The sequence below is a fragment of the Salmo salar genome, chromosome 01, assembly GCF_965601325.2.
Source record: "Salmo salar chromosome 01, fSalSal1, whole genome shotgun sequence".
Lineage (NCBI taxonomy): Eukaryota > Metazoa > Chordata > Actinopteri > Salmoniformes > Salmonidae > Salmo > Salmo salar.
The window spans coordinates 159583926-159606579 of NC_138291.1; the positions used below are offsets into that span (position 1 = coordinate 159583926).

The 22654-nt window shown below is 42.9% G+C and overlaps 1 protein-coding gene and 1 long non-coding RNA gene across 6 annotated transcripts in view; both read left to right on the forward strand.

Moving 5' to 3' along the window:
* Window positions 1–7351, forward strand: part of LOC100380321 (phosphatidylserine decarboxylase) — a 42023-nt gene extending 34672 nt beyond the window's left edge. For all 5 annotated transcript variants that reach the window (XM_045724544.2, XM_045724520.2, XM_014136546.3 and 2 more), the window contains 3 exon segments: window positions 215–364; window positions 683–843; window positions 3985–7351. In XM_045724544.2, coding sequence (XP_045580500.1) covers window positions 215–364; window positions 683–843; window positions 3985–4260 — 587 coding nt within the window. In that variant the 3' untranslated portion in view covers window positions 4261–7351.
* A 2073-nt stretch (window positions 7352–9424) lies between these two features.
* Window positions 9425–13633, forward strand: LOC106567788 (uncharacterized). The gene is made up of 2 exons (XR_001320170.3): window positions 9425–9706; window positions 10108–13633. It is a non-coding gene; the product is annotated as an uncharacterized LOC106567788 (long non-coding RNA).
* The last annotated feature ends 9021 nt before the right edge of the window (window positions 13634–22654 follow it).

A 22654-nucleotide genomic window follows, 5' to 3' on the forward strand; every position in this document is an offset into this window, starting at 1 on the left:
AATTTGACCCTTAATCCCCCTACCTCCTTTAGACTTGATAATCTCAAAGGATTGGGTGGAAATATTTCACTTATGTTATAGACCTAATAGGCTCACCTTGCCCATTTGTTTTGTCTAGCACAGAGATTAGAGGTCATTTAGGATTGGTTTGTATGACACACCTTGTACACCCTGCCTGCTGACCATAATGGTGGATGTATGCGTGTTTTCCCAGATGAAGAGGACCCCAGCTCGTTTCAGGACCTGCTGGTGACTAAAGAGGAGAATGAGCTGTTCCACTGTGTGGTGTACCTGGCTCCAGGAGACTACCACTGCTTCCACTCCCCCACAGACTGGAGGGTGGCCCACAGAAGACACTTCCCCGGTCAGTACCCTGTTAGGACTGTCCTACTCCTACTATACGCTTCATATATAAACACCAGAATTACTCTGCTACGGTAGGATGATGCTAGGACAATCCCAGGATGTCCTGGACACACACCATACTCATTCCACATACTCAGACTCGCCATGCTGCACCTTGCACCCTCACTCCTATCTGATCTAAAATGGCACAGTCCTAAAATCATATTTGGTGTATAAATATGGTGCTGCTTGCAGTGTTTGTATTATACCTCATGTTTTGTGTCGTGTCTGTATAGCTGTGTATTTACCTCCTGCTCCCTGTCCGTGTCCCTCCCAGGCTCTCTGATGTCAGTGAACCCTGGCGTGGCCCGCTGGATCAAAGAACTGTTCTGCCATAATGAGAGGGTGGTGTTGAGCGGAGAGTGGACACACGGCTTCTTCTCCCTCACCGCTGTAGGGGCCACCAACGTGGGCTCCATACGTATCTACTTTGACAAGGTTAGTTAGCGCTGCAGCCCACTTAGGGTGAATGTTTACTAGTCTGACCCATAGACATTAAAACCAGTAGATAGTGATAGCACCATTGGGAGATTTCCATAGAAGTATTTGAATTTGAAGCCCGCCATATTGCTGACTGTCACAAAAAAATCGCTAAGGATCATGGTGAAAGTGGCCATAACTAGCAAAGGATCATGGTCGACGTAGTCGTTGTCATCCTGCCTAAGAGACGCGCAAAGAGTGCATGAGGGCGAGAGCCTCCTCGTAGCCTGCCAGCCAGTGATTGGTCTGTGTCAGGATGTGATCCTGTGTGATGACAAATGTAGTAGTCAGAATGGATCACTATTTAACTAAATATCTCAATTTGTTGCGAACTTTTAAATAATTCACTGTGGGGATTGAACTTGATCATAATAAACACATTTTAGAGCCCAAAACAGACTTAAAAAAAAAGAATAGTTTGGCTGTTCTGATGATTGTAATTTACATAGGCTTTCTAGGGCAGACCAGGACTTTTGACACCACTAGGTAGCTACGCAGTAGCCAACCAGCAGAGCTCGTGACTTCACACTCCAGACCAGACACTGGGGGCCTGGTCTGAGCCTGTTCTGGTACTGTGCCATAGTATTTACTTAAAGATTAATTATTAGGACATAACACTACATACAGTAGAAATAATGCTGACTTAACCTCTCTAGGATAGGTGGCACCAAATCGTCACACCTACGTAACAGCCAGTGTAATCCCGTGGCGCGTTATTCAAAAACCTTAGAAATGCAAAAACTTCAATTTTTTCAAACATATGACTATTTTACACAATTTTAAAGACAAGACTCTCGTTAATCTAACCACACTGTCCGATTTCAAAAAGGCTTTACAACGAAAGCAAAACATTAGATTATGTCAGCAGAGAACCCAGCCAGAAATAATCAGACACCCATTTTTCAAGCTAGCATATAATGTTACATAAACCCAAACCACAGCTAAATGCAGCACTAACCTTTGATGATCTTCATCAGATGACAACCCTAGGACATTATGTTATACAATACATGCATGTTTTGTTCAATCAAGTTCATATTTATAACAAAAACCAGCTTTTTACATTAGCATGTGACTAGCATGTGACTAGCATTCCCACCGAACACTGCCGGTGAATTTACTAAATTACTCACGATAAACGTTCACAAAAAGCATAACAATTATTTTAAGAATTATAGATACAGAACTCCTCTATGCACTCGATATGTCCGATTTTAAAATAGCTTTTCGGTGAAAGCACATTTTGCAATATTCTCAGTAGATAGCCCGGCATCACAGGGCTAGCTATTTAGACACCCAGCAAGTTTAGCACTCAGAAAAGTCACATTTACTATAAGAAAAATGTTATTACCTTTGCTGTCTTCGTCAGAATGCACTCCCAGGACTTCTACTTCAATAACAAATGTTGGTTTGGTTCAAAATAATCCATAGTTATATCCAAACAGCGGCGTTTTGTTCGTGCGTTCAAGACACTATCCGAAAGGGTAAATAAGGGTGACGAGCATGGCGCAATTCGTGACAAAAAAAATCGAAATATTCCATTACCGTACTTCGAAGCATGTCAACCGCTGTTTAAAATCCATTTTTATGCCATTTTTCTCGTAAAAAAGCGATAATATTCCGACCGGGAATCTGCATTTAGGTAAACAGAGGAAAGAAAATAAAGCATTCGGTCGACCCGGGCACGCGCCTAAGCCCACAGTACTCTGAACGGCCACTTGCCAAAAGCGATAATGTGTTTCAGCCAGAGCCTGCCTCGATATCCTTCAGCTTTTTCCCGGGCTCTGAGAGCCTATGGGAGCCATAGGAAGTGTCACGTTATTGCAAAGATCCTAAATCTTCAATAAAAAGAGCCCAGATGAAACACAACTTGTCAGACAGTCCACTTCCTGCATGGAATCTTCTCAGGTTTTGGCCTGCCATATGAGTTCTGTTATACTCACAGACACCATTCAAACAGTTTTAGAAACTTTAGGGTGTTTTCTATCCAAAGCCAATAATTATATGCATATTCTAGTTACTGGGCAGGAGTAGTAACCAGATTAAATCGGGTACGTTTTTTATCCAGCCGTGTCAATACTGCCCCCTAGCCCTAACAGGTTAAGAGAGGTTCTGACCCCTTGTCACTCTGACCCCTATTGCACTTCTTCTCGCAATGTGAGCTTTCACTCCCTCTGCTTCCTGTCCCACTTACCTGTACGTCAGGCCATTTCCCTGCCGACACACACACCGGATAGGCCTATTTAATCTCTCCACTCTGTGTTTAAACTGACTGATTTCCCATAGGAGCCATATACTTCCATTGATTAGACCAGAGGCTTAGGATGACGTGGTCGTTTTAATATGTAGGTGAGGGGGTTAACTGTAAGCCAACACCATCACCTGCTGGTTTGGCTGTCATTAAGAAGAGCCTGATCAGGAAGGGGGAAGCGAAGGAAGGGTGAGGAGAGGGGAGACGGGAAAGATGAAATGTGGCATAAGCTGTTCCCAACCAGACCGTCAACAACATAACAGGAGGATATGACTTCATTCAGCAGCTATCATGCTGCTCATCGTCTAATGGGGCTTACTCCAATTCAACTATTCTCCTCAAATGTTTTGCACATTTTTTACATTTTACATTTTGGTCATTTAGCAGATGCTCTTATCCAGAGCGACTTACAGTAGTGAATGCATACATTTCATAAATTTTTTTTCTCCGTACTGGTCCCCCGTGGGAATCGAACCCACAACCCTGGCGTTGCAAACACCATGCTCTACCAACTGAGCCACACGGGACCACCACATCACATGATGGGCACTGGATAAATGGGACAGTTATGAGATATCCTTTCAGTGTTAAGGGTTGTTTGGAGCAGGGTGCATGCAACATCAGGGCTATGGCTTTGATTCCCCCATGTGTCACGTGGATTTAATATATGCGTGACTATAAGTCTCTATATCAAATCGATTGATATAGATCAAATCCTTTTCACCAGATGCTCAAAACACTTGACATTGTATGTATTGGATCATTATTATAATATATTTACTAAACTGTATCCTTTCTCTCTCTGTCTGTCTGTCTGTCTCTCTCTCTCTGTGTGTGTATGTACCCAGGAGCTGCGCACTAACAGCCCACGCTACAGCAAAGGCTCGTACAACGACTTCAGCTACTTGTCCAACAACAACCAGGAGGGCGTGAGCATGAGGAAAGGGGAGCACCTGGGAGAGTTCAACCTGGGCTCCACTATAGTCCTTCTCTTCGAGGCTCCGCACGACTTCAGCTTCAACCTGAAGGCCGGCCAGAAGATCCGCTATGGAGAACCTCTGGGGACTGTGAGCCGAGATGGCCAACCAGAGAGACACTTTCTGGGGGGAAACGGACTAAAATAAACTGATGGATACACTAACATGTGTGTACAGATTTGAGCGGAGGTGCACAGGCTGACTTAGACACACTCATTCACGTACGGCTGGCATACGACACACTCATTCACGTACGGCTGGCATACGACACACTGATGGACTTACAGAAAAAACTCAGTCACCACTGTTGCATTACTACTAAGGGGTCTCCCCGTTTCTTTGACTAGAGTTTCTATTAACAATTTACTTATTGCCAGTTGGACAGTTGATTACAACTAGTGTACATACCTGACCAGCAAAAGCAAGATAGTTTATAGCAATTAGTTACATTTACATTCCATAAGAATAATGACATAGCTTTAAAAAAAATTGTTGCTAAATTATACCCATATTGCCTTTTGTCAGGGGTATCCTCTTCAACTAGGAGTTCCTCCTGAGATTTCAGACACAAGCAGCAAGACACCAGCCTGATTACAGATCTGGCTAGTGCTGTGTAGCCCAACTCATATGGCCATTGGCAATACATCACAAACAGATCTGGGACCAGGCTAGCAAGACACATCTCCACACATACAGATAACCCCTGTCACACACAGCCTCTATCATGTGGACAGGCTTCCCTATACAATGTACAGTATACACACACCTACAGTACACATACCACGAAGAAGGAATGTACCAGAGGCCACACGTCTACCCTCTTCCTTCTCTAATTTCCCTCCCTCCTTCATTCTGATACTGAATGCCTTCCTGTTCTCCTTTGGTCTCTCCCTCTTCTGCCATCCCCAGAGAAGGTGCTTGTGTTGGGGGTGATTATGTGGACTCTTCCCTCCCTGTGATGGAGGTACAGACTGGCACCACTCCTCCCAGTCAGACGAGTCTGGGTCGTATTCATTAGGCACCTGCCAGAAGAAAACAGGCTGAATACCTGGACTTTCCGTTGTAAAATGTTTTGCCTCAGTCTGCCCTAATAAATACAACCCTGTTGTAGTAAGCCCATGATGTACGATCTCTGCCATCCCAACAATGTGTTGTTAATCATCATTAGAGTGGTAGCTAGTAGTGCTGCCTGCCTGATGCCAATTATCGCTGTTGTTTTACTGTAAGTGATGCCTAACAGGCAGTGCTTGACTTGGGACTGAGCTACCCGGAGGCCTTACCGACACTTCAAATGTTTGATGAATTGCGTACCGGCTCCTCTATAAAACAAAGTAGCCTGTCACCGGTCTAGATTCATACACAGAGGCAAAAAGGTTTGATCAAAGTGGAATGAAGGCCGGATCTGCGTTGACTAGCAATGGCCAATGGGCATTCATTTTCTGATTCCGCTTCGTTCAAGTTTATTTTCCACTAGTCTGTGAATCTGTGACTGACAGTAGGATGTCAGTTCAAGATTGTGCCTATTGAAAATGAGCCAGCCTGAATGCGCATAAACCCTCTTTTGGCAAAAGCCCTTCATCAGGTCATGAAAAGGCATGGAAATGTATTTCATGATTTTTGCTAATGTAATTCATGAAGGCACACTTAAAAATGGACATATCAGCCATCATCGGAATGACCCTTCAGTGTGTGTCTCTGTGCTCATTTCTGCTGCAGGTAACATAAAAAAAAAATGGAACAATTGACAAATAAATTGCTGTGCATAGATCTCCCCTGAAGAATGAATATTTGAGCCTTATATATAAACATGTCTAGTGACACCTTGCTTTGAAGTAGCCTACCTTATCCATTTGATCCCTGATTCATTTAATGAGGGAATCATTTGATAAAAACTAAAGTATTTGGTTGTAATGTTGCTATATTTTATATGAAATGTGGCACCATCCACCAGGACAGCTACTGGGTGTGCAGGCTTTTGTTCCAGCCCTGGTCTAACCACATTGTAGCATTATGGAATGGAATGGAAAATGTGTATGAACTCCTAAAATAGTCTCTGTAGCATACCAGTTGTGTATTTCGGTGAACATGATCTAACGGATGGACTTGGAAAAAGACAGCTCCTGCACTACTTTCATTCCAAGTCAAGCACTGCTAACAGGTGTCTACACGGAGGGGGTTCAAACCAGGTGGATCTCTTCTATTGGAGTTCTATTGTAGTGTTACAATTTAGCATGCCAGCATAACTCACTCACATGGCACTTTCATTCCTAAATGACTGCTAAAAGGTGTATGTCACATTGAATACACATTGTTTAACATATGATAATGAGTTGAGATGATTGATGACGTGTGTTAATCTAACCCAATCCATTAATGGACTAAATCCTGACGTATTCCTCTGAATGGAGCCATACCTTTTTATGCTAATATACAGTACAGCCCTCTGACCGTCATTCCAAAAACAAACCGACGACAATGTGCAGCACTGGTGGTAGGATCATTGGAGAGAATGTGGAAACTGGTACTGGCAACTCATACTTTTGTCTTCTACTGTTCGGTTGAATTGGAATAAGTTGTTACTGGAAGTTATCTGCCTATGACAGTGTTAAATAGCTAAAACTTTTGTTAAGACTGTAAAGCTTAAGTTATGCTGATATCAATACTAACTATGTATCATGCACTTACCGTATAATGATTGTGAGACCCTTGGCGGAACGTTCAGATACCCAGGGCTGAGCTGTTTTAAAGCTATTTTTTTTCTGTAGTTCTGTTTGTTTTATAGTAGTGCCAAAAATCTATTTGGGGAATTTTAGTTTTTCAATGTATTTTTTATTTGTTTTGCTTTGAACAAATGTGGACATTGGTGCTTTTTGTGTTGCTGCTGCTGGATTAATTCTCTGCATAAGGGGGTAGAGACCTCACCTGACTCTGACCCCTCGGTAAAGGAACTCTGAACCTTTAACTTTAGCCTCGGAGGAGTGGGGGTCACAGATGTGACAGACCGGGGAGATGCCGGTGACACAAACTCCCCTTGGCTACATCGTCGTTCCACAAAGTGTTGCATACAGAAACCAAACACTGGGGTCTGGCCTGGCTACTGCCTGTTGCACACTTGTTTTTATATGTACATTGTAATATACTTGAATCATGTGACTCATTCAACACTGCATAGATTTTAACCTAAATTGTTTGAAAAGCAAGAAAACATGTCTAATAAATTTTTGCGTATTCTTAAAAATTTGTTTTTGTATGTGCGTGTGATGAGAAAGTATGTACTTCACATATTTATAGGATTAGAGTTGACCTACAGAGCTAAGCTACTCCATGCTGATAATGTTGGAGGGATTTGATTGGAGCACAAGAAGGAAAAATGTCACAAAGGTCATATTGGGTAATGGGAGCAATCCCCTGCTATGTAAATTAGCTTAAGATAGAAGTGACCCTAAATCACAGATCTAGGATCAGATTCCCCTACCCCCATTCCTAATGTTGATAGTAAGGATGAAGTAATATCTGATACTGGTGAAGCAATTTAAACTAAGCTCTCGCTCCTTATGCTACTTTCTCTCACTGGTGAAATGAGGGTACTGCACCGACCTATGGGGAAAAAGTGCAATGTATGTCTACATGGTTATGAGCTCTAAGAATTTATGTGAGGGCAATTCTGAAAGTTAAAAACGACCCAAATATATGCAGGCTAAGAGCATAAATGCACAAAAAAGGTACCACGCCTTAATAACTAAAGTGAAAAGGGTTGACGCGGAAAACCACTTGAGGAAAACAAAAGGCCATAGAATTATCTTACAAAAGCATGACGTCTGAGCGTATTTTTGTTGTTGCAGTGGGGACAGTAACATTAATCTGTAAAACATATACTTAAACAAATGTAGAAATGAATACATGCATTTCTACAGCTTCCAAAATATTTTGTACAATGGTGGGGGAGTGCCAAGATGGAGGCACTGTGCCTCCTATTAGTCATCTAGTGTGTATATATAAATCATTGCTGTTTGCGTGTGTGTGCGTTTGTCTGTGAGCAAGCTCTCGTTCACCTTGATCCGTTTAACAAACATTGGTATGAGGAATTTTTGCTGTCTCCACACTTGCAAATGTAAAGGTTCTGGGTCAAAGCAGAGGAAATAGCTGCAGGAATGTGTTTCATATGGAACCAGGTTAATGTTTAACACAGGAACTAAGCCTAAACACCCATTTAGGCAGCTATGTCGGCAGTCCTGTTCAGATTGACTGAAATATCATGGTTTAAACTTAGAATGCTCTCTATTTTTATTTTCTATAAACCACTCCCTGCAACTAAAAAAACTCTTAAATACAACAAACGCAGACTAAAAATAACAAACACAAATCTTTGTCATAGGGTTTTTGTTGCTGTCCTTATCATGACCAACCTGTGTGATTAGAGCTTTGAGTGTTTACACTGTCATTTACCAGTTACATTATATTAGGGCTTTTAAGTGAATATTTGCAATGGGTGGTGTTAGCAGCAGGCGACAGATACCGATTGAGATACTGTGAGAGAGAAAGAGAGAGGAGGGGCAGGGGGAGAAAGAGAGACTAGGGCTGTTTCCACAAAGTCTCTCAGAGTAGGAGTGCTGATTTAGCATCAGTTTTGACTTTTAGATCACTATGAATAAGCTTGTATGGACATCCTAGGTCAGCACTCATACTCCGTGACGCTTTGTGGATATGGGCCCTGGTTGCCATGACAAATCCGCCTGTGTTTTGAGCAGCTAGAGGAATGATAAACCAGGGCTGAGGCAGCCAGTCATCACCACGCCCTCTTTGGGTTTCAGGTAGCTGCTCTGCTCTCGTAGAGATTGGATCAGGTGACTCCCAGATACACCAACAACACTCCTTCACACTTGACAGCCTGGCCTCAAAGTCTAGATGTAACTTAGCAAACATAAATCTTTGACACTCAAATGAGTATGATATGTTACTCTTGGTATGGTTGCATAAGACAGAAGGTTACTAAAGTAAAAAAATGAAAAAAAGGGAGGTTGGTCAAAGGAGGATGGGTGGGCGTATAACGCAAACGTCTAGCAACCCAATTGTTGTGTGTTTGAATCACATCAAGGACAACTTTAGCATGTTAGCTAATTAGCAACTTTGCAACTACTTACTACTTTGCAACTATTTAGCATGTTAGCTAACCCTAACCTTAACCCGTAACCTTAACCCCTAGCATAGCTAACAACAAAGTGGAATTCGTAACATGTCATACGAAATGGATGATAGACATCCACAAACTGATACATACCATACGAAAAGTAAACTACTAAATGGAGGGAGACCGATTTACGTTTACTATGTTGCGTCTATCCTTGAGTCAAGGTTGCACCTGTGTGTGTGTGTGTGGCCACCCCCACCTCAGTCCTCACTCTGACACACATCGCTACAGGTGTGGCTCCCTTTTCCAATGAAGCCACAGTGGGAGTACACTAGGAAAGATCTGCAAGAGACAACCATTCAACCTTTAAGTGCCTTCTGGATTATATGAACTGTCAGAAGACCAGGGGACTTTACATGGGACATCATAACACTTGACTGCTGAGGAATTCCACAAGTTGAAAAGGTAAGCATAAACAATCAGTGCTTGTTATTGGTGAAGTTTTGCCTTTACTGTTGGTGTTAGGTCGTGTTTTTAAAGATGTAGTCATCCATATAAAGGTGTCAACATGAAATATGATCATGAATATTATTTGGAAAGAGAATGGGATCGAATTTTAGCAATATGAGGAGTTTATCGATAAACCCTAAATTGAGAACGATTAGGAATATGCAGGAAAACTATGAAGCAGTCGGGATGAAAATGAAAAAGAGATACATCCAAGTGTCATTTCACTGCATTGTGATAATACTTTTTTCTCTGAATTTCGTGAAGGTCAAACAGAACAGAACCAGAGCTTTTGTAGTTTCAGGATTGTCTTTATAACTATACAGTTGTATTAAAATGATGAAATCTGTCTTTTACAGGAGTATTCTTGGAACCAGTTCAAGTCACCAGAGGAAACTAGAACAAACTTTGAGAGCAAAGCTTCAGATCAGAGCCTCAATACCCAGTCTGAGATCCAACACATCAAACCAAAAGCCTGTCAAGAGATTGACAGCCACAGACCCTATCTACCTGTGTTTCGTACTCTCAGCCTTCCACAATCAGTCAGTCATAATGAATTTGTCTCTGGAAAACCCTTATGGAGACGTGACCATCCCTCGGGCCAAGCTACATTCTGGAGAGGACAGCACGATCATCATCAACCCCATCGCTCTGGACAGTACCTACAGCAACCGCAATTACTCCCTTAACCCCTATGGTGCCTTCAAACCCGGGGGGCAGTCGCCATTCCCCTCAGAAGGTACCAACAATGGAGATGGTGGCGCCTCAAACACCCCTTGTTATGACAGCCAGACCTCCTACACAGTGAAGGAGGACGCGGAAGAGGAGTTTGGACGCTGTCGGACCTGCTGCTTTCGCTGCCGACGGAAGTAAACCGGCAACATAGGCCCAGATCATGAAATAGTCCTACAACTCCCCAGCCACATAGGATTCTGGGTATATGAACTAAGACAATCAAGGGACACTGTCTGAAGACACTGTCCAATCTAGTGTTACCAGCTGGTTTAAAAGCCAAAAGCCATTACTGGCTAAACATGTACAGTTTTTGAAGGATTCATCAGTGGTATCATTTAAATTGTATGCAATTCCGAAATGGATTCTTCTTGAATGCAAAATGCCCTCACAGCCAGCATGGCAGAATCTGCCTTTGAAACAGAGGTCTTTCACATAATCGTTTCACTTATGACTTTGTATGCTTGCTTTTTTTCTTCTTGTCGAACACTTGACAGACTATATTTAGCTATGGAAATATTTTTTGCTATATTTATACCCTAATGCCTTTGTGCCTGATTTTGTTTTTGTCTGTCAGTGTTTGAATGATGTGAAAAGGCCACCCTTGAGTGAATGGTTCACCAGTTTTCAGGGAGTGTTGGAGAGTAAGACAAGTGCTACAGTAGACAGATGTCAAGGAATTTGAATGTGAATAGCCCTTTACTTCCTCTCTTAAACTGACCCATCACAAAAGATGACATTCTTGGCCTTTGGCTTGGCACTGACAGACCTGGCCGAACCAGTGAGGTGAAACTAGAGGAGGGGCAGCTAGCTTAGAGGCTGGTTCAGTTTTCATGGGCCTTACTGATCAGTCCAGTTTCCCCACCGCCACCCATTCCACACCATAACACACCACTACATCCTGCTTATCCATCTGCTGGGCTGGTCCCTCTGCTGCTGAGGGTTTACAATGCTGCCTTTGTGCAACTAGGTCCCAGGAAAGCAGGCCACAGGTCCTGCAGCCCAGCCCCAACCCCAGTCATTCTTCTCTGTGTATGTGGTAGACAGCACCTTACTGTCCCTCCTGGACAAAAAGAGTTAAAACAAGAGGCCTGATTCATCTGACTGGATGAGAATTGAAATGTGATCACACTCATGCTGTCTTATTTGTTTGAGTTACACAAAACCATCCATAGTTTAGCCTTGTGAAACCATTACTAAAATTATACTGTGCATCGTTAGCTTATAGAAATTATCTTTCATTTTTAGCAAGCTACTACAGCATATCAGGGTCACCTCATCATGAACTGGTTCCATGTGTGAAAGCCTCTCTTAGCTTTTTTTACCTTTATTTAACTAAGCAGGTCAGTTAAGAACAAATTCTTATTTTCAATGACGGCCTAGGAACAGTGGGTTGACTGCCTTGTTCAGGGGCAGAACGACAGATTTTTACCTTGTCAGCTCGGGGTTTCGATCTTGCAACCTTTTGGTTACTAGTCCAACACTCTAACTACTAGACCCTAAGCCCCCAACAGAATTACATGGCAAGACATGCATGAGTATGAATTGCTACTTTCTCTCCAGTCAGCAGTGGACTACAACTCCTCAGGTGACTAGGGCCCAAAGTTAAAGATCCAGTTACAAATTCATAATATATTCTACGAATCAGAATTCAAAACATAACATTTTTTTAATTCTTATTTTTTTGCAATTCGTAACATATCACACAAAATGAATGACGTAGTACATAATTGTGTAAAAACAAAATTGGGGACCCGTTTTGGCTCGTGAGCACTACTTTGAAAACTACTGGCTGAAATTATTCAAAACCTCTGGAGCAACACTTTAAAGGCCACTGTCAAACAGCAAGGAATAATAACAAAGACCTACACTGCGTATGATAGACTGTTGTAATAAGAAAGAAGAAGAATGGATGAATTATATTGAATTGATTTTGAGTCGTGTGGCTGTGTTATTAACTGTGTTTTAACTGCATTGAATAATTATTATTGTTAGAGTTTTACAAGATAATGTGACTTAACCAAGAAAAACTGCAGGACCCAGAGATTTTCCTGGCCAGGTTACCTCTTAGGTGAGGAAAAACTCTTAGGTAATTATTGTTCAGTCCAAATACAGTATGGGCCTTTTTCATGATGGTGTGTACTGCAATGTCTTACAGGGTTACTCCTGCAATCTTCTTTCCACCCATGAGCAGTTTGTGGTGTAACAGTCACATAACAGTGACAACAGAACTGGTTAAGGTTGAACCTGCTGTATTTCTCAGAGTGGGAGTAGTGCTACACTTCCTAGAAATCAGCTAGTGTTCAATTCAATCAAACATGTATTGTGGAATTTATTCAGTAGCTCATTTTCCCAGTCATATAAAATGTTGGTTACTGTAAAAATGTGGATCTACTACAAGATACAAGACTCCCTTCACAGATAAATGCTTAATGTTTTCCAAATAATAATTGTGCAGGTAGACATAAATAAAGACAGTGGGTAAACACAAAATTCCAGCCTTAAGCTCCTCTTGCTCTCACCAGCCACCTTATCAGACCGGTTTGGAAGGAAGAAAGACAAGGACATGAGACTAAGCTCTGGGGAATATTTGAGTCAGGAACCAAACATGGTGTCTTGTTTTCCCAACTGATAAAAATGTGTGACCTAGTCAAAATTGGGTGAAAACTATTGATTTCAGATGAAGTTTCAGATGGAGTTTCAGATGGAGTTTCAGATGCAAGTCCTGAAGAAGAACTTCATCACAGGGTCAAATTGAATCTAGCACTTCTACAGTCAATTATTCACATTATTGGTGATATATGACATTATGATCATTATTTCATACTTATGAGGATACTGATATACACATGACTTGTTCAACTTATAAAGATATTACCCTACTTTCAACCACACTTACAGTAACTCAACCTGGTCTCAGATCATGTCTTATTATTGTGTATGTAATTCTGAGACACTCCATTTAGTATGTCACATTTTGTATGGTATGTATTCATTTTTGGATGTCTATCACCCATTTCGTATGATGTGTTACGGATTACAATTCATATTATATGTTACAAATTTGCAAAACATACAATATGTTAGGAATTTGCAAAACCTATTATACACTGCTCAAAAAAATAAAGGGAACACTTAAACAACACAATGTAACTCCAAGTCAATCACACTTCTGTGAAATCAAACTGTCCACTTAGGAAGCAACACTGATTGACAATAAATTTCACATGCTGTTGTGCAAATGGAATAGACAACAGGTGGAAATTATAGGCAATTAGCAAGACACCCCCAATAAAGGAGTGGTTCTGCAGGTGGGGACCACAGACCACTTCTCAGTTCCAATGCTTCCTGGCTGATGTTTTGGTCACTTTTGAATGCTGGCGGTGTTTTCACTCTAGTGGTAGCATGAGACGGAGTCTACAACCCACACAAGTGGCTCAGGTAGTGCAGCTCATCCAGGATGGCACATCAATGCGAGCTGTGGCAAGAAGGTTTGCTGTGTCTGTCAGCGTAGTGTCCAGAGCATGGAGGCGCTACCAGGAGACAGGCCAGTACATCAGGAGACGTGGAGGAGGTCGTAGGAGGGCAACAACCCAGCAGCAGGACCGCTACCTCCGCCTTTGTGCAAGGAGGAGCAGGAGGAGCACTGCCAGAGCCCTGCAAAATGACCTCCAGCAGGCCACAAATGTGCATGTGTCTGCTCAAACGGTCAGAAACAGACTCCATGAGGGTGGTATGAGGGCCCGACGTCCACAGGTGGGGGTTGTGCTTACAGCCCAACACCGTGCAGGACGTTTGGCATTTGCCAGAGAACACCAAGATTGGCAAATTCGCCACTGGCGCCCTGTGCTCTTCACAGATGAAAGCAGGTTCACACTGAGCACGTGACAGACGTGACAGAGTCTGGAGACGCCATGGAGAACGTTCTGCTGCCTGCAACATCCTCCAGCATGACTGGTTTGGCGGTGGGTCAGTCATGGTGTGGGGTGGCATTTCTTTGGGGGGCCGCACAGCCCTCCATGTGCTTGCCAGAGGTAGCCTGACTGCCATTAGGTACCGAGATGAGATCCTCAGACCCCTTGTGAGACCATATGCTGGTGCGGTTGGCCCTGGGTTCCTCCTAATGCAAGACAATGCTAGACCTCATGTGGCTGGAGTGTGTCAGCAGTTCCTGCAAGAGGAAGGCATTGATGCTATGGACTGGCCCGCCCGTTCCCCAGACCTGAATCCAATTGAGCACATCTGGGACATCATGTCTCGCTCCATCCACCAACGCCACGTTGCACCACAGACTGTCCAGGAGTTGGCGGATGCTTTAGTCCAGGTCTGGGAGGAGATCCCTCAGGAGACCATCCGCCACCTCATCAGGAGCATGCCCAGGCATTGTAGGGAGGTCATACAGGCACGTGGAGGCCACACACACTACTGAGCCTCATTTTGACTTGTTAAGGACATTACATCAAAGTTGGATCAGCCTGTAGTGTGGTTTTCCACTTTAATTTTGAGTGTGACTCCAAATCCAGACCTTCATGGGTTGATAAATTGGATTTCCATTGATTATTTTTGTGTGATTTTGTTGTCAGCACATTCAACTATGTAAAGAAAAAAGTATTTAATAAGATTATTTATTTCATTCAGATCTAGGATGTGTTGTTTAAGTGTTCCCTTTATTTTTTTGAGCAGTATATTTTACGAATTCTAGCTAGGTGACCAACGTTAGCTAGCTGGCTAAGTTTTTTTTAAAGGGTTAAGGTTAGGGGAAGGGTTAGCTGAAAGGGTTAAGGTTAAGGTTAGGGTTAGCTAACATGCTAAGTAGTTGCAAAATAGCTAAAAAGTAGTAAGTAGTTGAAAAGTTGCTAATTAACTAAAATGCTAAGGTTATCCGTGATGAGATTCAAACTCGCAACCTTTGGGTTGCTAGACGTTCGCATTATACGCCCACCCATCCACCCCGTTCGAGTTATACGCCCACCCATCCACCCCGTTCGAGTTATACGCCCACCCATCCACCCCGTTCAAGTTATACGCACACCCATCCACCCCGTTCAAGTTATACACCCACCCATCCACCCCGAGCAACCACCCAACATTTGCATTATATGCCCACCCATCAACCCCTACCAACCACCCTACACCAAATGTAACATATCATACTAGTGTGCCGAATTTACATTTACTATGTTACGTCTAGTCTATGAGACCAGGCTGAGTAACTATATCACTTGTTTACAATATACCATTATACTACTGTGTCTGTGGGTTTAAAGGAATGTATTCAAGTCACTTTACAGATTTCTGTCCTTATTGGTCCTCAATAAGAATGAGCTGTCAGAGTACAGTTTTGAGTGTATTGCTCAGTGTCACTGGTGTCATAGAACAATTCATGCACCTGTTCCAGCTCACACATTCCATTAGAGGTTGTGATTCTTGAGGCATACGTAAGTGTTCTATGAGACTGCTGGAAGGGAACTGGTGTGACAGGCAGGCAGGCCTTACAAGGTACTGACTGGAATAACTGGCACTCCTAGCCTCAGGTGCTCTCTGCCCATAGGATCTTAATTTGATCACCCTGTTGCAGGAGATTTTTTTTTTTTTAAGTTGTAGTGTATTTGAAGTTTAAAAAGGCTTCTGAAGTTTGTAATTTACACTTTGAATTTTCCCTTGTGAAAAATGTACATTAATTATAATCCAAACAATTATTTTCCTGCTGTATTTAACTGGCTCAAATTAAGATCCTACATCTGTAGGACCCCACCCCTCGGTCAACAGTAGAAAGGTTATTTATTGAGAGAGAGAGAGAGAGAGAGAGAGAGAAAGAGAGAGAGAGAGAGAGAGATACTGAGAAGAAACAGGAGAAGGCAAGTGTATTTGTTTTACTTCCTGTGGATAGTTGACAGTGTAAATAAAGTTAGGTCATAGCTAAAAATAATTACAAAAATATCATGCAATGTACTTCTCGTGACATGCAAAACCTCATACATTAAAGATCTCAACATTTCACAGAAATTTAAGTACAATACAACACAATACAACATTATTGTTAGGGAAATTGGTTTTGCTTGTGCACATACAACCCAGAAAGATAACATTTACCAACATTATTGGAGAAGTATGGAAGATAAGTCCATCAGTGTAACTACAGCCTCTAGAATATGTTATGAATTTCTGTGATGCCAAAGCCAGTAGGCAGGGCCTTGATTGTACTGTCAAATTATGTGGCAGGAGTAGGAATCAAGATGACGTCAGGTTTGACATTTGAATACAAAACAACATAGGTCACCATGATCATCATTGATGAGAGTTGCCTAGCTCAATCTCTCTCTGCATCTGAAATCACACCGTAATCCCCATAAAGTGCACTACTCAATGAAGGGCTACTCAGGGGACTCTGCTGGTCAAGCAGCGCACCATATGGAAAATGGGGTCTCATTTGAAATTTGGCCACTGTCATCAAGGGGGATATGTAAAAGTTATCCACTGGTCTTGAGTCAGATATTGACACCTTCCTGATGGAATGATGATCGGGGGGGTAGGTTAATCTCATCCTAGATCAGTGGTTGGTTGCGGACAACTTCTCTCGGGCCACATCAAACCTTACCCGTCACTGTCTCCTGTAATGCACAACTGAGTGGATGAACAGCATTCCTGAATGAGCCTCACAAACGTTATTACGAAAGAACTGATCACAGGTACTTCCAGTGCAGAATATTTGCAAGTTTCATGAGTGAGCAGCATTTCAGTTTCAGTGTATTTCAGTAGCTGATGAATGGCAGATTGAAACTCGTGTAAATACCAAAATACCAAGTATTGCTTAAACAGGCTTTACATGTTTACTGCAGGGACGCAACTTTGGTTTTATAAGTCGGGGGGGCATAATTACTTTTATTTTTTTATCCAGTAGGATAAACACTCCAAACAGCGACCCGATCACTCGGAGGCGTCCGCATGGTCCTAAAGCACACTGTTGCTTGTTTTTTTTTATCACATTGCAATGATAAAACTGGGGGGGTCAAAAATGCAATTTCAGAATGCGGGGAAGACATGTACCCCCCCATCCCCAGTGAAAGATGCTCCCCTGGTTTACTGTATACATTAACAATATTGGTTTGTCTGTAAAACATTTTTTACCTGCACCTGTATGTGGACGATACTGTTGTTTATTCCATTGCCCCCACTGTTGATCAGGCTCTGTCTGAACTACAGTTTGCTTTCATTGTTTTACAGAAACCTTTTACTTTAAATTAGCATTGAATGTGGGCACACAAAAATTATTCTAATGATTTAAAAATAGGGACCTTGGATGGTGCCCAAATTGATTGTGTCCCTGCTTACAAATATCTGGGCATTTGGATAGACGATAAGCTCTTTTAAAAAGCATATTGATGAGTTAACTAAGAAGTTGAGAATAACTAAATAGCAGAATGCAGATCATTCAGTCAATGTTACCTTCTGTCCTAGACTATGGCGAGATCATCTACATCAGGTAATCCCAAACTGGGGATCCTGACTGGGGTACCCCCAGGGGTACTAAACTGGGGTTCCTGACTGGGGTACCCCCAGGGGTACTAAACTGGGGTTCCTGACTGGGGTACCCCCAGGGGTACTAAACTGGGGTTCCTGACTGGGGTACCCCCAGGGGTACCAAACTGGGGTTCCTGACTGGGGTACCCCCAGGGGTACCAAACTGGGGTTCCTGACTGGGGTACCCCCAGGGGTACGCGTAATGCTGTTGGGGGTACACCAAGTAAAAATGTGATTCACATTTTTATTAAAATAGATATTTAAATATTTATTTTTTTCCCACATTTTCAAACAGTCCATTTATATTTTCCAACGGGGCTATACATTTGGGTGAGGTTTTTTCTCGCCAGAGTAGCCTCGTTTCACTGCCAAAAATAAAATTAAACCATCTACTATTCAGCGAAATAACAACATAACGTGCTGCTGTGCGTTTTGTTGCCGATCTTACTTTGCTACCTGACTACCGTATATTTTTAGTTTTTCCCTCACTCAACTTTTTTCATTCAACTTTTTCACCCCGGAGGTTTTATCTGGATATGGTTCGTCAGGACTTCAAACAGCCGAAGCTAAGTAACATTAACATGATGCCTTCTAATTGCAGTCGTTGTACTTATATAATATACAGGAGAACGATCGCCTTACGGCGAGGATAGCTGTGCTGCAAGCCCAGCTTCAGACGCAATCGTTAGGCAAGGGTAATTTCAGTGTAGGAAAGGATGAAACAGCGTCTGTGCCACCAGTAAGTACAGATAGTAACGTTAGTATAAACCCCCTCGCACGGTCCCCGCAGCCGGACAACTTTCTCATGGCTTCTGGAGGGAAACGCTGTAGGAATGCTCAACCGGTGTCGCTTATTCAGCCGACAGAAACTTTCAACCGGTTCTCCCCATTAAGCGAGTCGGAGGCCGAAACTTCTCTGGTCTCTACTCCTCCCATTGTGGGGTCTGAGACGCCGACGGCTCCCACCATTAGCTCTGACAAATTTAAAACCCTAGTCATTGGCGACTCCATTACCCGCAGAATTAGACTTAAAACGAATCATCCAGCGATCATACACTGTTTACCAGGGGCAGGGCTACCGACGTTAAGGCTAATCTAAAGACGGTGCTAGCTAAAGCTAAAACTGTCGAGTGTAGAGAGTATAGAGATATTGTTATCCACGTCGGCACCAACGATGTTAGGATGAAACAGTCAGAGGTCACAAAGCGCAACATAGCTTCAGCGTGTAAATCAGCTAGAAAGATGTGTCGGCATCGATTAATTGTCTCTGGCCCCCTCCCAGTTAGGGGGAGTGATGAGCTCTACAGCAGAGTCTCACAACTCAATCGCTGGATGAAAACTGTTTTCTGCCCCTCCCAAAAGATAGAATTTGTAGATAATTGGCCCTCTTTCTGGGACTCACCCACAAACAGGACCAAGCCTGGCCTGTTGAGGAGTGACGGACTCCATCCTAGCTGGAGGGGTGCTCTCATCTTATCTACGAACATAGACAGGGCTCTAACTCCTCTAGCTCCACAATGAAATAGGGTGCAGGCCAGGCAGCAGGCTGTTAGCCAGCCTGCTAGTTTAGTGGAGTCTGCCACTAGCACAGTCAGTGTAGTCAGCTCAGCTTTCCCCATTGAGACCGTGTCTGTGCCTCGATCTAGGTTGGGCAAAATTAAAGATGGCGGTGTTCGCTTTAGCAATCTCACTAGTATAAAGACCTCCTCCATTCCTGCCATTATTGAAAGAGATTGTGATACCTCACATCTCAAAATTGGGTTACTTAATGTTAGATCCCTCACTTCCAAGGCAGTTATAGTCAATGAACTAATCACTGATCATAATCTTGATGTGATTGGCCTGACTGAAACATGGCTTAAGCCTGATGAATTTACTGTGTTAAATGAGGCCTCACCCCCTGGTTACACTTGTGACCATACCCCCCGTGCATCCGGCAAAGGCGGAGGTGTTGCTAACATTTATGATAGCAAATTTCAATTTCCAAAAAAAAAAAAAAAAAAAGACGTTTTCGTCTTTTGAGCTTCTAGTCATGAAATCTATGCAGCCTACTCAATCACTTTTTATAGCTACTGTTTACAGGCCTCCTGGGCCATATGCAGTGTTCCTCACTGAGTTCCCTGAATTCCTATTGGATCTTGTAGTCATAGCAGATAATATTCTAATTTTTGGTGACTTTAACATTCACATGGAAAAGTCCACAGACCCACTCCAAAAGGCTTTCGGCGCCATCATCGACTCAGTGGGTTTTGTCCAACATGTCTCTGGACCTACTCACTGCCACAGTCATACTCTGGACCTAGTTTTGTCCCATGGAATAAATGTTGTGGATCTTAATGTTTTCCCTCATAATCCTGCATTATCGGACCACCATTTTATTGCGTTTGCAATTGCAACAAATAATCTGCTCAGACCCCAACCAAGGAGCATTAAAAGTCGTGCTATAAATTCTCAGACAACCCAAAGATTCCTTGATGCCCTTCCAGACTCCCTCTGCCTACCCAAGGACGTCAGAGGACAAAAATCAGGTAACCACCTAACCGAGGAACTCAATTTAACCTTGCGCAATACCCTAGATGCAGTTGCACCCCTAAAAACTAAAAACATCTGTCATAAGAAACTAGCTCCCTGGTATACAGAAAATACACGAGCTCTGAAGCAAGCTTCCAGAAAATTGGAACGGAAATGGCGCCACACCAAACTGGAAGTCTTCCGACTAGCTTGGAAAGACAGTACCGTGCAGTATCGAAGAGCCCTCACTGCTGCTCGATCATCCTATTTTTCCAACTTAATTGAGGAAAATAAGAACAATCCGAAATTTCTTTTTGATACTGTCGCAAAGCTAACTAAAAAGCAGCATTCGCAAATGGAGGATGGCTTTCACTTCAGCAGTAATACATTTATGAACTTCTTTGAGGAAAAGATCATGATCATTAGAAAGCAAATTACAGACTCCTCTTTAAATCTGCGTATTCCTCCAAAGCTCCATTGTCCTGAGTGTGCACAACTCTGCCAGGACCTAGGATCAAGGGAGATACTAAGGTGTTTTAGCACTATATCTCTTGACACAATGATGAAAATAATCATGGCCTCTAAACCCTCAAGCTGCATACTGGACCCTATTCCAACTAAACTACTGAAAGAGCTGCTTCCTGTGCTTGGCCCTCCTATGTTGAACATAATAAACGGCTCTCTATCCACCGGATGTGTACCAAGCTCACTAAAAGTGGCAGTAATAAAGCCTCTCTTGAAAAAGCCGAATCTTGACCCAGAAATTATAAAAAACTATCAGCCTATATCAAATCTTCCATTCCTCTCAAACATTTTAGAAAAAGCTGTTGCGCAGCAACTCACTGCCTTCCTGAAGACAAACAATGTATACGAAACGCTTCAGTCTGGTTTTAGACCCCATCATAGCACTGAGACTGCACTTGTGAAGGTGGTAAATGACCTTTTAATGACGTCAGACCGAGGCTCTGCATCTGTCCTCGTGCTCCTAGATCTTAGAGCTGCTTTTACATTTGACATTTACATTTAAGTCATTTAGCAGACGCTCTTATCCAGAGCGACTTACAAAATGGTGCATTCACCTTATGATATCCAGTGGAACAACCACTTTACAATAGTGCATCTAAATCTTTTAAGGGGGGGGGGGGGGGGTTAGAAGGATTACTTTATCCTATCCTAGGTATTCCTTAAAGAGGTGGGGTTTCAGGTGTCTCCGGAAGGTGGTGATTGACTCCGCTGTCCTGGCGTCGTGAGGGAGCTTGTTCCACCATTGGGGTGCCAGAGCAGCGAACAGTTTTGACTGGGCTGAGCGGGAACTGTGCTTCCTCAGAGGTAGGGGGGCCAGCAGGCCAGTGGTGGATGAACGCAGTGCCCTTGTTTGGGTGTAGGGCCTGATCAGAGCCTGAAGGTATGGAGGTGCCGTTCCCTTCACAGCTCCGTTGGCAATCACCATGGTCTTGTAGCGGATGCGAGCTTCAACTGGAAGCCAGTGGAGGGAGCGGAGGAGCGGGGTGACGTGAGAGAACTTGGGAAGGTTGAACACCAGACGGGCTGCGGCGTTCTGGATGAGTTGTAGGGGTTTAATGGCACAGGCAGGGAGCCCAGCCAACAGCGAGTTTTGATACCATCGATCACCACATTCTTTTGGAGAGATTGGAAACCCAAATTGGTCTACATGGACAAGTTCTGGCCTGGTTTAGATCTTATCTGTCAGAAAGATATCAGTTTGTCTCTGTGAATGGTTTGTCCTCTGACAAATCAACTGTAAATTTCGGTGTTCCTCAAGGTTCCGTTTTAGGACCACTATTGTTTTCACTATATATTTTACCTCTTGGGGATGTCATTCGAAAACATAATGTTAAATTTCACTGCTATGCGGACAACACACAGCTGTACATTTCAATGAAACATGGTGAAGCCCTAAAATTGCCCTCGCTAGAAGCCTGTGTTTCAGACATAAAGAAGTGGATGGCTGCAAACTTTCTACTTTTAAACTCGGACAAAACAGAGATGCTTGTTCTAGGTCCCAACAAACAAAGAGATCTTCTGTTGAATCTGACAATTAATCTGGATGGTTGTACAGTCGTCTCAAATAAAACTGTGAAGGACCTCGGCGTTACTCTGGACCCTGATCTCTCTTTTGAA